The following is an 18,308-nucleotide window of genomic DNA, read 5'->3' on the forward strand; positions in this document are numbered from 1 at the left end:
GGGAACCAATGTGCCCCTTTGGTTTCAAATACATTGGTAGATGAGTCTAAAAAACCTGGGGGACAAAGTGCCAGGCAAAAAGGGTCCATATGTACATACCATTAACACCTTTAGATAACCCCCATTTCTATTTCTTATGAAACAGGTTTAAGCACCATTTTGAACTTTTTTTTAAAAAAAAAAACCCCATATAACTACCGTATTTTTTGCTCTATAAGACTCACTTTATCCCTCCTAAAAAGTAAAGGGAAATGTGTGTGCATCTTATGGTGCAAATGCAGGCTGCGCAGCTATCCCAAAGCCAGAACAGCAAGAGGGATTGCTGCTTTCACTGTGCTTTTGCTGTTCTGGCTTGTAGGCAACCTCCAGATATTATTGGATTGCAATCTGCATCATTGTCCATCTGGATGGAGGGTTAGCTATCCCTGATCTAAGACATAGCTAAAACAGTTTTATAAACGTGTTTATAAAAACATAGTTCTCTTAATTTAATTAGGTTAGTTGATTTAGGGAGTGCAGAAATTTGCCTTGTGTCCATTTAGACCATTATTAGTGATTCAGAATGGCACTGGCTTTCCAGGTCTTGGAGAGAGATGCTTCATTAGTTCTGTCACTGAGCTGAGGCTCATTCCCATAGACACTATTTCCCACTATCTCTAATGGCAAGAGATGAAGATGGGAATGGTTGGCTGTCAAAGACTCTCAAAACTGCTAGTTAGGAAAGCATCACTGTTTAACATCTGAATCTGTAGAAAGAGTATTCTTTCTTCACCTGATACTTCTGTATAAACCCCAATCTTTGAAAAGGCAACAGAACACAAGGACTCCTGTTAAAGGAGAAAGGTGAAGAATGGCAAGCAAGCGAAACCTCTTCAGCATGTCTGCTTCTCTGTATGTAAGAGAAAATCTTCCGTTTGGACATTAATCTTACAAATAAGGTGCTCACATGAAGCAATTTCTGGCATGGCGACATCCTCATCTTTTAAAAGTGGGACGCGATAGATTTGCCATTTCTTAAGAATCAATCTCTCTCCCTTCAACCCTGAGCAATTGCAGCCCACTTCTAAAATGCTCTTTGAGGTTCATGTATTGAAGAAAAATCATGTAACAAATATAGCTCTAACTCATTCAATAGCATATGATTCCGTACTATTTTGAGGCTTTGAACAAAAATGTCTTTAACAGATGTAAGATTGCTACTATCCTTTCCGAACTGGCTGTGCACTCACACACATTGTTTCCCAGTCGGATGCATTCAAAAATGAACATGGCCCTCACTTTATTAGGAGGAGGATGCAGAAGACCCTGCTGCTGCTTTGCTGAGTTGGAGAAGTCTTTTTATTTTATTTATTTAGCAAAACTTCTATACTGCTTGATAGTAATAAAACCTCTAGGTGGTTTGCAAGAAATAATAAAAATTATCAATATAAAGCAGTTAAAAAGAAATAATTAAAAACATTTTAAAAGGTAATTAAAATTAAGAATAAAAAATAAAAACACATCTGCACCTGTGCATCTTGGTAGACTAACTGAAACAAAAATGCTTTAAAGAGGTGCTGGAAAGAGTATAGTGAAAGTTTCTGGCCAATGTCAACAAGCAGGGATTTTCAAAGTGAGAATTCTTACAAATTCTGAACTCCACCAACCTATTTGCAAATGGAAACAGGCTGTAGAAAAGCCTCGCAGAACTTTTTAAAAAAGGGCACATGTTGTCGGAAGATGAAGGAAGTCTGATATTCTGAGCAGATGGGAAGGCTGATAAAGCAGGAAAGGAAAGGTTTAATCCTTCTCTCTATTGTGGTTTTGTGTGATTTTTGTTCTGCAGGTTCATTGTAATGAGTTCACTTTTGGATCCTGCTGATGAAAAGCTGTGTTAGAACATGGTGTAAATGACAGGTGCTGTTATTGCTTCATATTGCATCAACTCTAGGTTTTACGTTGGAGCAGGAAACTGAATGTCTTGTTCCGATGATAGGCCAAATTAAATAAGACAAAATCAAACTGGCCTTTAAAACAAGAATGAACATTTCTTATAAATATTAAAATGCTATTACAGAATTGATTGGAAATTAATTTGCCATACATTTAAATCAAATTAAACTAAAGAATGCACTCCCTGTTCCAGTGAATTTAATGAAATCTAAACTCCCATCTTCAATTATTATTTTAGCATCTCACTAAATTATGACAATATAATAAGTACGCCACCAACGATGTATCAATGTACATAATGATTAAACAGTAACTGGCCAAGTTGAATAATCATACCAGAAAAGTGTTTGGAATGTTATATGGCTATTGGACTTATTTTTCAGTTCTGTGCAGTGTTGGCAATTCATATAGTTATTCTTCACAGCCATCTTTCTTCTTCTCGTCTGTGTTAGACTAAGACCTGGAAAACTTGGGTTCTAGTCCCCACTCAGCCATGAAGCTCACTGGGTGACCTTGGGCCAGCCACCAGCTCTCAGGCTGACTTACCTCACACGGTTGCTGTGAGAATGAATTGGGGAGTGGGAGAATCATGTGTTTCTCAAACTTTTCCTGACCGTGGTCCCCTTCCAACCTTGTTTCCTTCCTGTGGTCCTCGAGAGGCATAGCCAAGGGGGCCCCCAAATAAGTAGAAATCAATACAAATCTGAGGTTCTGCTACCCTAACAAAAGCCTGCCCCCTAACAAAAATCCTGGCTATGCCCATGCCCCCCACCCTACCAGTAGAAAGGTAGCTATTTAAATGTTTTGTTTAAATGTAAACCATGAAAATAGAACATGTTTTATTTTATTTTTATAATTTATACAAAATACAATTACATAAAATAATAGGAACATAATGAAATATTGTTGAAGCAGAAAAACATAGAATCATGGAGCTGGAAGGGACCCAAGGGCCATCTTTCTAGTGAAACCTCCTGTAAGTAGGAAACTCAGCTTAAGCATCAATGACAGATGGCCATCCACCCTCTGCTTAGAAACCTCCAAGGAAGGAGAGTTTTGACTCATAATCATTGCCATCAATCTATATTCATTTTGTGAAGCACAAGATGACCACTTGCTGCTGCCAGGAGTCTACAATCAACATTTTAATATGTGAGAGACAAAATAGTGGAAGAAACGGGAAAGGGTAATGGAAATGGTGCTCAACTGGGAAAGAACTGCATAGCACTTCCAGGCAGAGGGGATGGCAAGAGAGAAAGGATGGAATTGTTCTGCATGAGCAGCAGGCCTTCAGGCAACTGAGAATGGCATGGAGCTAGAGAAGCAGGAGTCATTGGTATACTGGGATTTAAGTGTGGACTAAGAGTGGAGGGCATTGGAGATAATGGACAAGGAATCTGTGTTGCATCCTAATGAGAAGAGGAAACCAGTGTAGGGATTTTAGGAGAGGTTTCATGTGGGCGGAGTGATGGGGGAAGTGAATGGCTGTGGCAGCAGAGGGGTGTGAGTGGGCTGAGGTCAGATGTGCTATACAGCCATTTATAAACTCCTCAAAAGATTCCATCAATAGTGTCTCCAAAAAATTCTACATATCACTTGGGAAGATGGGCGAACTAATGCCCAGTGTACTAGAAGAAGTGAAGATTCTTCAACATCAACTTCATTGGACTGGTCATCTTTTTTGGATGCCTGATTATTGTCTTCCAAAGCAACTACTCTATTCTGAACTTAAAAATGGAAAGTGTAATGCTGCTGATCAACAAAAGAGGTTTAAAGACTCTCTCAAGGCAAATCTTAAAAAATGTAGTATAAACACCAGCAATTGGGAAATACTGGCTTGTGAGCACTCCAGTTGTAGGACAACCTTTACCAAAGGTGTCATGGACTTTGAAGACGCTCAAACTCAGGGAGAAATGTGCTAAGAAAAAGGCACGCTTGGCAAACCCTCACCATGATCAACTCCCACCCGGAAACCTATGTCCCCACTGTGGAAAGACGTGTGGATCCAGAATTGGCCTCCACAGTCATAAACTCACTGTTAAACCCATGTTAATGGAAGACAATCTTACTTGGCTACAAGTAATCACCAAAGAAGCAGCTATACAGCCATGGAAGCTGTTCCAGGTAGTGCTATTACTACTGTGTTAGGACTCCACACACTACATAATAGCTTTGCCACTGCTGTTGAACACCTATCCTTAGCAAGAAAGGCGGAGCAGTCTCCTGTCTGCTTAGCAAATCTTGCTGCGTTCCAACCAGTAGAGGCACTCATACCTAACTCTGTATTTTCCTGAGCAGTTCATGGGATTGAGTGAAAATCAGACACACATGAAGTAGGTCTGCACATAGAGGAAGGAACAGGACTGTGCCTTACCCTCATGTCACTTGCCCAGCCTAAATCTGCCTGTGACATCCACCCATTGAGTATGGAAGTCTAATGAGGAATCCATACACATGCTCTCTTTGCTCTGCATATGTGTATTGAGTGAAGGGAGCCTGGTCATTTTATCTGCAGTGAGAAGTTCTGCTGCTAGTCATTTAATGGGTATAGCTAGGCTTGCAAAATTCTTAAGAATTAAGCTTTCCATTTTACAAAGCATATACTAGCAATGCTTATGTCACAGGATTTTTTTGTCACAGGACTAAGGAACATCTTGACTTCAGTACAGGTAGAATAAACAAAAGCCTTCATCTTTTCAGGTGGTAATAGCATGTTTAAAATCCGAAATGTGAAATGAGTGGATCATTTTCTGTAGGTCGTGCTCCTTCCCATAAGCCAAGCTGCTCTGCATTCTCAAGGGGAAAAGAAACAACCGAGTTGACTTCTCATTATTTCTTCCTATGGTGCGTTCTTATTGAATTATTGCCAGGTATTGCCAGCAGATGCTCATCAAGCCACTGCAGGGCTCCTCTGTTAATTGAACTATAATGGGTATGACAGCAGGGAAGGTCAAAAATGATAGGACCAGTGATGATATAACGTGAACTCTGGTCTCCTACAAAGTGAAGAGATAATTGCCCTTGCCAGGGTATGGTTCTGCAAAAGTTTTCTTTGGAGAATCTGCAGTGTTCCTCTTTGTGTGCCATAGTTATACTAGTCATCTTGGTAAGAACAAGGTCAGCCTTGCACATGGGCTGGTAGCTTTTACTCTGAAGCTACCGAAACGGTCATTGTAGAGGGTGAAAGGTAAAAGTGTTGCAAAAAGCAGTGGTCACGGGCTTGAATTTAAGGACAACCCAATTGTTTTCAAGGCTTGTTACCGTAAGTGAGCACAATACAACTATAGGATCTGTTTTCTCATTTGCAGTAGTAATTATTGAATTGTTTGAGAACAAGGCATGTTGTTGGTAAATAAGCAGTTCTTTTCAAGCAAGAATATTTAGCAAACAATAAACATGTTTAAAAGGATGGGGCTTTCCAGAAGTAGCCATTTTTATTTTTTATTTTGCTTACAAATGAAAGAATAATAATATGGGAGTATCTGGTGCCAACTTGATTGCACATGGAAGCCATTTGGTTGTTCTGGGCAACAATATTTTGGGAGCATATTTCTCTTTCAGAGATGGAAATCCCTAAAACAGGAATGCTCTGTATCGGTGCTTTGTGTTACTGTTGTGAGACCTGATGATGCACCTGAATGCCCACATTGGCATCAGTGGCCAGCTATATCCTGACAGATGGGCATTGCTCTGCTACTAATATCCAAGGGTTAAAGGTGCCTACCTCTTCCAAGCCATCTTAATGCATTTTTTTGTTTAAGTACTAACCACAGAGCCAACAACATGGGAGATTGGCTTTTGGAAGTGTGTGTGTGTGTGGTGGATTGATTTTTAAAGCAAGGCAATTTAAATAATTCATATTGTCCTTTGGTCATACAGCCCTCATACGCTGTCTTTATTTAGAGACCCAGAGACTGATTTCCACTTGACACTTTCTCTCTGCATGCAAGGATTCTAAGCAAGGATACATAGTGAAAGCTAAGGCTGTAAGGCTAAGCAGCAAAAAGTACTGTGGCATGTTAAAGACTAACAGATTGATGGTGGCATAAATATTTCGTGGACTAGAGAGCTTACACGAAAGCTTATGTCACAGTAAATCTGTTTGCCTTTATGGTGCTGCAAGACTCTGTTTCAGCAAAAACAACAAATACTTGGGATGTACACTTCCTATCCATGCTTCTAGAATTGTCTAGAAGCAACAGGGTTACTTGGCAAAGTAGTGTTCCTGAAAACAGAAAGCAAATACTGTAGCCATGCTGTTTGACTGACAGTCATAAAGATTCATAATTTGAGAACTAGACACATTGTGGAAGCACTGGCAGAGGAAGAGGCATGCAGGGGGAGCGCACCGCGCCCGACAGCGTGATCCCGGCCAGTGCCATTGTGGCTGCCCCCCTGCTCGCGCTGGGCACCACACCACTATGGGCGGCACACCACGCCCCCAGGACGTGACCACACCCCCGGGATGCGTGCCAGCCCTGCCCCCGCCTGCTCTCTGCCCCCCCCCCGGAGCCAGAGCATGAAGCTCCACCACTGTGTGGAAGTCGTTTTGAATTTGGTTTGCTGGGGACTCAAAGGTCAGAGCTTGCTAGCTCAGATAATGTGGCCATTTGTGGTTTGCCTTAAATGAAGGAGGGAAGCAAGACATTGTGATGCTTGCTGGAAGTTGGAAATGCTTGGCCAGGAGATCCTGTGAGGCTCGTTCATGGAACAGTGAACCATAGTCTGATATTACATCTGAAGCAGACCAATCTGTTGCTGAGGTTTAAGAGATTAGGCCACAATCGTACTCTAAATACAAGCGTAAGATTTTATTTTAAACATGATTGTATTTTTATAGAAACACTGGTGATAATTAAATTGAAAAAAAAAACCTTTTGTAATCTGCAAATTAATTTTTATATATTGGACATGTGTTTGTGTATGTGTGTATGCTTTTTATTTTAGCCACTTATTAACCATTTACTTCCATTTCCCCATAATTTTAACTTGCATTTTATTTTCAGTGTTATTTTACTGCTTGTATTTTTTTTGCTAGTGTGACACACAATCACTTGTGTCGAGCGGTGGGGTACTCTCTAAACACGCAAAATAAATAATATTGCGAACAATGTTATTGATGCTTCTCCCACTGTCTCCTTGTTACTCCCTGTTCTCTGCTCATTTGCATAGCAGGTACAAGATGCAGAACAGTTTCACTTCCAGCGCTATTTAGGCATTATTTCTGAGCATTGTTTGTATCATATTTACGCTTCCCCAAATATTTTCACTTATGCGTGCTGCCTTTCAATTTTCTGTAGTGTAAGGAATCTGTCCCAATCTTTTGATTACGGTTTTATTATGTAAGTGCAGGCATATGGGCAGCGCTGTAATGTGATATATTTGCATACAGATGAAACAAGCCTGGCTTCACTTGCATCTTTCTGAATGACCTGCTCAATCTACACTATCAGGAAATATGGAAAAAACAATGCAGTGCTTTCAGAAAGTATCCAAACTTGGGAGTCATTTCTTTGCATGTGCTGGAAGTACCTAATGATAGAATGGAGTATAAGAGTAATATCACTTCACAGAAGAGTTCTGTTCTATGATTCTTTTAATTAAAAACCTTTTTGCTGATGGAAAGTTCATTCTCTGGTGTTTTCCTTAATGTATTCGTAATGCATCTGTTTGGACTCCCTTGCTAGAGATATCTTTCATTATAATCCACTTAACCGAGTTCATAATTAAACTTCTAAATGCAAAGCTTCCTTCATTAAATTTCCAGGTCGTACACTGAAAATCAAGGTTTGTGGTACTAAAGTAGGAAATGTGTGGGTTTCTTTTCTCTTCCTAATTATATCAACAGAATGAAAGATATATATTTATTACAACAGCCTTCACTCCTCTGTACGTTGCAACCCTATATACCTGGAGACAAGGCTTCTTGTACTCCTTGGGGTTTTCTTCTGAAAGTAAATGTAGAGGATCACATTGCTAAAGAGTTCTTCATAACTCTGCCGGGGTGGTGTCAACTAATGATGTAAGGTGGGGGCACAATCTTACTAAAAACTAAAAGAAAGAGACTCAAAAACCTGCTTGCTAGATTTTAATGAGTCAGGTCTTTGACTGCAAAGCAATTTATCTCAACATTAAATGACCTCCCCACCCCTGCTATGGTATCTACCTAATACTATCCATTGCAGACACACATTGTGGAATGGTTGTTTTAAGGTTTTCTGCACACACTGATAGTTCTTGCATAATGAGGAATGATGCACAATGTGTTGGTATTCCTAGATGCTGGAATACAAGCCAGGGATGGATGTTGAACTACAGTTATTTGTGAGCACATACTATATATCTTTATCTATATCTCTATCTATATCTATCATCTGAATATCTTCAAAGTTTGCTGCATCACTTCAGTATCTGAGCAAATGCATGCTCCTACTCTCTACACAGTCAAAATGCCCTCTTAACTCCCTTGCCTTAGGTGATCTCTTTGTACCCAAAAGGACTTCCATTTGTGATACAACATAAACTCGCAAGCATTTCCTACTAAACACAGGAAATTGCCTTATAGTAAGTCAGATCATTGCTCCACCTAGCTCTGGATTACCTACACTGACTGGCAGCAGGGCTCTGGGGTTTCAGGAAGGGACTGTCCCAGTCCTAGCTGGAGATGGAACCTAGGACCTTTTGCATGCAAAGTAGATGCTCTACCACTGATCCACAGGCTTTAGAAAAAGAGAAGCAATCTTTGCCTTTCCCCTTCTGATTTTCCCCCTTCCTGCAGCAGCTCAGCCCTTCACAAACCAGCCTCTTTTTGTTCTGTAATCAGTCTGCAGTTAAGAAATGTTAAGTAGAAATAATAATAGTAATAATAATAATAATAATAATTAATAATAATTTGTTTCCATAGCACAGTTTCAGCTTAAAATTTTCATTTATTCTTAATGATTTTCATCTGCAAAAGGAGTGAATCAATTGGCAGAATGCATGAAAGGAATTTGAAATGGCAGGGTATACTACCTGTTTGCATTTAAGTCATATATATCCCCTGCAGAATGCTGAATGGAAAATACACAAGCATTCCCTGCTTCATCAGCCAGACTACTGCATGTGGAAGCTGAGATACACAGTAACTTAATTTTAATCTGAAAATTGGAGGCCCCCTAATGCAATTTATTCATGGTGCTGTGGATTGGCATATGGTGTCTGTACGTTTTTATTTTATCACCTTGACAAAAAATTTAGTGTGTCAGATTGTGTTATGGAAACCTTGCATGTGATTCTGATCTTGCTATTTTACTTGGGTGCAAATTATTGGAACCAAGTAGTTAACCTGGCATATGAGAGATGAGAATCTGGCTCAGCCTGGTGTAATTTATTCCTGTTTTCCCTGACTTGATATAATCTCTACATTCATGTCAGAGAAAGCGCCAGCCTGTTTTTGCTGCCTTTCTTAAGAAATTACAATATGCTGAGACTTAGAAGCAACAGCCTCATAATATACACAAATTTCCTTCCAGCCATTGTCTTCCATGAACACGGTCTTAACAGTGAGTCTGTAAGTGACTGTGGAGGCCAATTCTGGATCCCCACATCTTTCCACAGTGGGGACATAGGTTTCTGGGTGGTAGTTGATCATGGTGAGGGTTTGCCAAGTGTGCCTTTCTCTTAGGACGTTTCTCCCTTTCATCCCAACTTCGAGTGTCTTCAAAGTCCACGACACCTTTGGTAAAGGTTGTTCTACAATTGGAGTACTCACAAGCCAGTGTTTCCCAATTGTTGGTGTTTATACTACATTTTTTTAGATTTACCTTGAGAGAATCATTGCTTCAACACTAGTGATCTTTGCTTCTTCCAGTACACTGGCAGTAGTTCGCCTGTATTCCCAAGTGATGCGTAAAATTTTTCGGAGACATCATTTATGGAATATTTCGAGGAGTTGGAGATGGCGTTTATAAGTGGTCCATGTTTCACAAGCATACTGTAAGGTTGGAAGTACTTTACAAAATGCTTTGCAAACAAGCATTTTGGTTTCCCAAACATTGCACTTCAATTGGGAGAAAGCTGCACTCACTGAGCTCAGGATTTGGGCATCAATGTCGGCCCTTGTGGAAAGGTAACCGCCCGGGTATGAGAAGCGATCAACACTTTCCAATGTTACACTATTGAGTTGGATTTGTGGCGCTACGGGTGTGTGTGTTTTATGCTTGTTGGAAGTTTACTCATAAGCCACCTCCCCTGTGTTCAGTAGGCATGCCAGTATTGTAGCATGAGTGTGGTTTTTCAATAACATGCAGAAACGAGAACAAAGCAATATACAAATGTTCTTACTGGATTTGGGTTCTGCAGTAAAATCTGGGATTTTCAGTTTATGAACCTGCTCAACTCAGGGAAGAACAGTTTAGTAGTATATTCATCTCCAGCAGAATCATGGGCACTGGGATACATTTTCACTTGCAGCTGTCACCATCTGTAAGAAAAGGGAGAGGGTGACTAGGGCTGAGCTAAGTACGGGCTGAGTCTGAATTGCAGTAAGGCTGGGGCTCAGATTGTAATTAGCTGGGAAATTCTGAATGCGTTAGTATTCCAAAGTTCTCAATGATCCATCCAGTGATGTAGCCGCTTCAGGAGGTGCAGGAGAGATTTTAAATAATAGTAGCAATTATTTCCCTGCCCTAGCACAGGCCCCGGACCCTAATTCAAGCTGAATGAGTGTTTACTGTTTTCACAGAGAAGCTCCATTGAATAGCTAAACTAACTTACGTTGCTGCTTCTTTTCCAGCAAGACCATCTCTATAGCTTCTAAATTATTGCCATTTGCTATTGGCTAAGCTATATATGTGAATGAAGTTAGATAAAAATGTCATTTCACTTCCATTTTGGGTAGCCTCTATCTGATAAATATAATTGCATACGTTTATCATGATAGAGACTGTTTCAGAGTAATTTAAATAAAACTATCTTTTTTTAAAAAAGGTTTTTTTTTATATTATGTACATCTACTTTGTGTGGTATTTTCAGGCTTATCTTTGCCTTATCTGCACACCATGTATTGTGTATAGTAATAATAGTTCATTTTATAAGGTTACAAATGTAATAGTTTGGAAAGAAGCTTTTAATAACTGATAACTATAAAGAAAAGCACCAAAAATGATGCAACTAACCTTTTGTGGAACGAAACCTGTTCCTAATATTTGACTCTTCGTATTATGAGATATGAAGCTTCACGCTACAAAACATGAGGGAAATGACCAGTAGCAAATGTAAAATGTTAGAATCTGAGATAAATGCCTGGCAGGCAGAATAAATGCATGGAATGGGAAAGGGAGTTCAATGTTTTATAAATTTGTTCTTGGTAACAAAGCAATTGACTTTTGTTGATGCATTTATTTTGGTGTTTGAGATGCTACCATTTGTATTTCAGCTTTGTGAAACATCCTGCAAGTTGGCAGTATGCTTTCCTATTACAAATATGGGTCCTAACATACCGACATAGCAATCCTGTACTCTATAATTATTCTGTCACAGGGAGAGAAGATATGCTGCTATTGCTCTAGTGGATATGGCCACTGTATCCCTATGCAAGATTATCCTCATAGTATTTTTTTAGTGTTGTATACTCCTTTGTTATCTTTTCTAGGCAAATATAAATAAAGCAAAACAACTGGTTTGCAGCTCATGAAACTCAAATTTTACATGGTTTAGGGATGGCACAAGACTACTGGAAGAATCTTGTGCCTTTATCAGCTGTGTGGCAGGCAGAAATTCAACAGATTTAGCTATATCTTGTAAGGAAATGTAAATCTGGGGAAAGCTGCACTTGTTGACATTCTGTCTATCAAGCATCACCCTGATTTATTTTGGTGCTCTCTGCCCCAAATTTACCTAACTTTGAGAATGGCACAAAGCATACACAGCTGTCATGTAAGTTTGTGTGTGTCTTCTTTTGTAGACGTGGTAGAGGGTCAAGTGCACATGTAGTGTACTGGACCCAGAAAACCCTGCTAGCAACCTGGATCACTTCTGCTTTGCAGAGATCTTCATATTCTCCTCAAAATGTCACTGTAAGTGACATTTGATGCCACCTCATATCCCAAGTCATATTAATTTTGCTATTGCAAAGTGGTATATCTCCACTAGAGCGATGGATTAAATTAAATATCCTAGTAAGGTAAATAAGAAATAAGAGTATCAAATCTCAAAGGGCCTTTGCAGAAATTCTGTGAAAGTGGAGAGTGGCAGTGGCAAGCAGACAGGGAATAAGAATCTCTTCCATTTCTCCAGTCGCTTCCTCGGTAAAACACTCTTTCTTTGAAGGGAAAAGGGCTACCAGGGTCCAGTGATATATGTGCTTTTGTGTGTGTAATAAGTAGTTCAACCATGTAGTGTAAGACTTATTTCTGTATAAAATACCTTAGTGAAATATTGGGGCCTGCTTCAAGTTGGCTGTCACTTCTGCATAGGGGAAACCACATACATTTTCTGCTGCAGTGAGTGCCACCCATGTTTGTCTTGTTGTATATACGGACAATCCCAGCTTCTTATCATATACAGTGGCACCTCGGGTTACGGTAAGTACTTAATTTGTTCCGGAGGTCCATTCTTAACCTGATAACCACTGTCATCCATGCTCTGGTAACATCCATCTGTATTTGGGTGTGCTGCATTTTGGGTTGCCCTTGAGGTTGGTGCAGAAGCTGTAGCTGGTGCAAAATGCGGCAGCTGGACTGCTCACTGGGGCAGGATATTGCCAATGCATCACCTCACTGTTGAAAGATTTGCAGTGCCAGTTAGCTACTAGGCTATTTTCAAAGTGCTGATTTTGGTGTTTAAAGCCTTATACAACTTGGGACCAAGGTGCCTGAAAGATGGTTTCACTCCTTATACAGTGGTACCTCGGGTTAAGTACTTAATTCGTTTTGGAGGTCTGTTCTTAACCTGAAAACTGTTCCTAACCTGAAGCACCACTTTAGCTAATGGGGCCTCCTGCTGCTGCCACGCCGCCGGAGCATGATTTTTGTTCTCATCCTGAAGCAAAGTTCTTAACCCGAGGTACCATTTCTGGGTTAGCGGCGTCTGTAACCTGAAGCGTCTTTAACCTGAGGTACCACTACACATGTTTGTTTTTGACGTGTAAGTGGCAATATGTGTATGAAAATATGAGACACCACTTAGAGGTGAATGTTCTTATGAACATAGTATTATGCTGACCCATACCATAGGCTACAAGATTGCTACATTCCTTCATAAAATCTGTACAAGTGGCATATTTAAAGGGTTAGCCGGTGACTCTGCTCCTCTTTAACTAACTCTTTCTCTATTTCCCACCTCCCTTCTCTTTATTTTAGGAATAGTGAAGTGATCTGGATTGAACTTCATGAAGTATGGTTCTAAGGGATAGCTGGCTTTGCGCTCACTGGGCATGGCAGAGCACAAGAAGGTGCTTGGTTGTGCTTGCTCTCTTATTATTACACACATCTGATTTGGAAGGCAGGAAATCGCATCCATTTGTCTGGAAAACAGGTAGGGATGTGCATATTCTTCCTTACTGTGACTGTGATTCTGTGTGAGTTTAGGCCAGTGGTCCCCAAACATTTACCTCCATGGTCCACTGGAAAATTGTTGCGGGTGTTGGAGGTCCACTTAATGATTTTACCTATCTGTTGTAGCAATTATAATGTACTGTATGTTTTTTTTAAATATCAAACATCTTAATTTTAGCTCCTGGTTAACTTTGGTGCTACTCCTTTCCTCCGCTTTCAAGTACCTCTTCCTCTTGTCACTTCCAATTTGTCCTCTTCACCTTCCAGGTGACAATGCTCCTGCTGTTCTTCACAGGTGTGCAGCAGAGCACCTGAATGAAGCTTGTGGATCATGATTTGGGAATCCCTAACTTAGATACATTGAGCCAAACTGCCTTTTCAGAATATCAGGTGGTTCAAGCTCTTCAGAACATAGATGAAGTTGACTCCTCTGAGTATAAATCTTTCTTCATGTAAAAACAAATTAGTAAGTGTGGGGCTAGATGCCATCTTCTTGATAGACTAGCTTTCCACATGCATTTTTTTTTAAAAAAAAATTGGCATGGGAGTATGAAGATACCCCTACACATTTTCCCCACCTGTATTCTGGTATAATTCCAGGGGGCCGTACTGCACATTTTACTTGAAGCTGTAGAGGAAAAAAGATGAATAGTTTCAAAGATGCATAAGATAAAAATAAAAAAACTTTCAAATTTAACCTGCTAGGTGGGCCTACAGTAGTTAAGGACTACTATGTACAACTTGAAGGAAGACCAGAGGAGAGAGGTTTGGACAAATTTAAATTCATGCATTTCTTTGGCAGAGTGACCGATTTTTGCACATGAACAGAGCAGGAATTAGTCTACATCTGCAAGTTGTACAAGGGGAAGTGGTCATTCCCTGAAGCAATCAGCCCATAATTTGAGTTTTAGTAGTTAATCAAGCATAGCTCTTCAAAGTCATTCTGGGTTTATGCCAAGACAAAGTGGTGGTTTCTTTCTCCCTCCACCCCACAAGTTTGGGTTTCTGTAGGTTCAAATGCCTTGTTATATCTGGAGTGCCACATGTTCACCATCCCTGGGACTTCATTCAAAAAATTTCAAGGGACTGGAGGCAAGGGGAACAAATATATCCAACAAAATCTTAAAGAGATGTAAGACTGACCACTATTCTTTTTTACTGTAGTATCTTAACTTGATGTCCCAAATTATATCACACCTAAAAGATGCCTTAAAGATAAATATGTGTAACAGACTATGCATCTCATTCTTTTTTCATTCAAAAAAGGCATAACGTATATTTCACTAACCTTGCCTGTCTTGTCCAACAAGTAGCAAATGCAAAAGCAGTCTTATTGGGATTTCTCAAGGCCACCTTTCTTTGCTTACCTCTGACAGTTTAAACAATAAGTTCATCACTTGTTGGTTTAGAAGAAGAAGAAAACTTTGCCTGAGCCTTCCCCAAGGGTATGTTTATATATAATTATGTCTTCTCTGAGTATGACATAATCAGATACAGCTCAATAACACAAGAATAAAATACCACTAAAATCATAAAAATATGATAGAACAATCACAACAAATAGTAGCAGTTCCTACATAACACCCTCCCCAAAAAACTTGACTAGCTTAAGTGAAATTCCAACAAGCATGTTTTAATCCAGAGTCCAAACCTTTGCAGATTTGGAGCACTGGTTGCCTCGAGTGGGGGAGAATTCCACACTGCAAATTACATAGGATTCCTGACCCCATGTCCCTACCTGGGGGGGGGGGCAACCCAGAGAGTGAGAAAGATCCCTCTTCTGACCGCAGAGCCCAGGTCAGCTGATATGGGGAAAGTGTTCTGTCAAATACCAGGGTTCAAGACAATGAGGTCAATACCAACACCATAAATTTGTCCTGGTGGCATAGAAACAGCCAGTGCAGGCTCCACAAACTAGACGTTACATGACTGTGTAGACACACAGGCAGTGGCGGAGCTGCACCAGGGGGGCAGGGGGTGGAGAGCAGGCGAGGGCGGGGCTGGCGTGCGTCTTGGGGGCATTGCGCATGTCCTGGGGCATGACATGCTGCTTGCAGGGGAGTGGCACCCAGCACGGGCGGGGGGGAGCAGCCACGATGGCACCGCACCGGGATCGCACTGCCAGGGGCGGTGCACTCCCCCCCGCACTCCTCTTCCTCCGCCAGTGCACACAGGTCAATTTTCTAAAGGCTGCATATTCTGCACCAGTTGCAGTTTCCAGAACATCTTCAAGGGAAGCCCATCACAGAGTTCATTTTGGCAGCATCATAGCTGAAAGTCCAAACCATCACCTTTTTATGTTGAGAAGAGTGGTCAGTTCCACCTAATCAGGTTTACTCCGTGTATTTTTATTGCACAGAAAGGAGAATGCATGGGGCCAAAGTTTAACTATCTTGTGGGCCAATTGATTCAATTCTAATATATACATATAGCAATATGCAGTAGAAAATAGGAATCATCTGCCTGTTTTCCTTAATGTCACTTTCAGTCATGTGAATGAGACAATTATTAACATGATTGTTATTATTTGGCTCCTGATTTCCATGCTCGGTTTTGAATTGGTAGTTTCCTTTTCCCTGTGGAAAATGCAAAGATTCAGGCTCTGCAGCTGCTTTCTTGGACTCAGGCTGTAATGAGCACACTGGAATGCAACAAGCAATAAGTAAGCATGCTTAGGTTTGTAGCCTTGACTTTATATCACAGTTAAACAGAAGCATTGTAAGCACATTGTGATAAATTTTAAAACTTGGAAGATGTTGAAATTAGATTACATAAGAAATCACCTAATGCAATTTGGAGCATTCTAAAAATAGATATTATTGTCACTTATATTCACTTAGTGAAAATTTTAAGAAAGAAAAATAGCTGTGTTACATATTTTTCTCAGAGCATAGCACATTCAGCAGAGATATGGAGTGCTGATCTCATGAAGTAGCTTGGGGGGGAATGTTTCAAGATATAATTTCAGAGTAAGTGAAGTTTCTCATGTTCATTGTTACATTTCTATTGTGAACTGAAAGTGTTTAGAGATGTGCATTGTTGTTCATAAGAAAGTGAACACCCTCTTTGGGTGCTTCTCCTGGAAATATTTTGACCTTTGCAGGTATGCCTTCATTGATTATATGAAATACCTCAGAAGTTTTAAAGATTCTTAAAATGCCATTGAAAATGAGCTAATCTCTATTTCTGTTGGTGGTATTTGTGATCAAAACACTTGTGAGGAACATACCGGTTTCTGATTTCTAAATAGAAGAAGTATTGGGGTAAACATGGAAAAGTATGTTAAGGGAAACAAAACAGAATATAGCATTTGGTTCCTTTTCCTCACTGATAATTGAATTATAGATAATAAGGACAGACATTATTTTGCAGGTCTTTAATGGATATGGTTGCATGCAACAAATGTTATTGTACTGGACATAATTATTTTGTAAGTACTATCCTTATTTTAGGATAAATTAACAGAAGCTTGCTTGGAGGATTTTCCTATGCTTTGAATATTTATTTACACAAAATGCTCAACAAAGAGTGACATGGGTTTTTTTAAATTGTTATTTTGTTATTGTTATTTTTTATTGTGTATTAAATTTGTATACCACACTTCACAACATAAAAACACAAAATAAAACACAAAATACATAATAAACACACCCACCCAATATGTTTCTCAGAAATCGCCAATAAAGTTTGAGAGTACTAAATGCTTTTATTTTGGGGAGATAATGGTTTGCATTTTTCTGCAAGGATCCCAGCTAGATATAGTTTAGAAGCAGGGAAAGGGTGAAAGCAGGGTAAGGGTGAGGAATCTAGCTAAGGAAAAGAAATATTTTTCCCGAAGCCATTCATAAAAAGAGTGGTGTGGATCAGCATATGAGGACCACAGAGCTTCCTGATGAACATGGGATCTGACACACAGAGTAATCTCATTCAGGACAGGCCCGGTTGAGGGACAATACATGGCAAAGGGCAGAGGCAGTGAACTGCCATGAAACACCACAATAGGATTTTTTCGCTGGGGGATCACAAGAGATCTCTGAGCCAGTCAGTGTCCACTGCAGGAAAGGTAGTGGTTCTATCCTAGAAACTATAAATTTAGACTTAATCCAATTACAGGAGAACATGTTTGCTGGAGGCTGCGCCTTAATTTCTGTGAAAGAAGGACATCTACTTGCAGTAGATGTAGCACATATTCCAGGGACTGATTAGACTTGCAGTTACATGATCCATTATGCATATCAGTTATTGTGAGAAATTACCTTATGCAGCAGCCACTCTGGGGATGATCTTCGGTGTGAACCACTGGGGCTTTCCTTAGATAAATGATACTGGGGTTAAGCTTCCTCTGAATAATGCTGGAGCTGTCTCTGATTACAAGCGCTTCACCATGTTGCTTAGAGCGATGCCAAAATAAATACTTTGGGAAGGATTCACCTAATGAGCCCCGCCAGTGGAAGTCCTGTCAAAGAGCAGGCAGTAATAACAACAATACAAATAAGAATAGGAAAAACAACAATACCAGCAAAATTTTTATTTTCTGGAGCTTTTAAAACCTGATTTAGTCTATACTGTTGCAACTTTCATTGCAATTTTTAAATAGTTTTTACATCCATTGCTTATGTGGCTTTATTAGTCAGATTTTCCCACTTTTTTGTCAACATTAAAATCCATCATTTCCAAAAGTTGAAAAAAATCAATTTAATATTAGAAATCTCACAGAAGTGTTATTTTTCTTGCTGATCATTAAATAAATGCATTAATTTATGGTGAGTGAGCCTTGTTTATCCATTTTTGTGTGGCTATGACTTGCCTTCCTCATTTAATTCTAATATAGGTAGCCAA

The 18,308-nt window shown here is 39.9% G+C and overlaps 1 protein-coding gene across 10 annotated transcripts in view; it reads left to right on the forward strand.

The window, feature by feature from the left end:
* Nucleotides 1–18,308, forward strand: part of THSD7B (thrombospondin type 1 domain containing 7B) — a 528,234-nt gene that overhangs the window by 208,413 nt on the left and 301,513 nt on the right. For all 10 annotated transcript variants that reach the window (XM_081928487.1, XM_081928486.1, XM_081928485.1 and 7 more), the window contains one exon: nt 13,275–13,449. In XM_081928487.1, the coding sequence (XP_081784613.1) occupies nt 13,311–13,449 (139 nt within the window). In that variant the 5' untranslated portion in view covers nt 13,275–13,310. The remainder of the gene's footprint in view (nt 1–13,274; nt 13,450–18,308) is intronic.

Source organism: Podarcis melisellensis (assembly GCF_964234715.1).
Source record: "Podarcis melisellensis genome assembly, chromosome: 1".
Lineage (NCBI taxonomy): Eukaryota > Metazoa > Chordata > Lepidosauria > Squamata > Lacertidae > Podarcis > Podarcis melisellensis.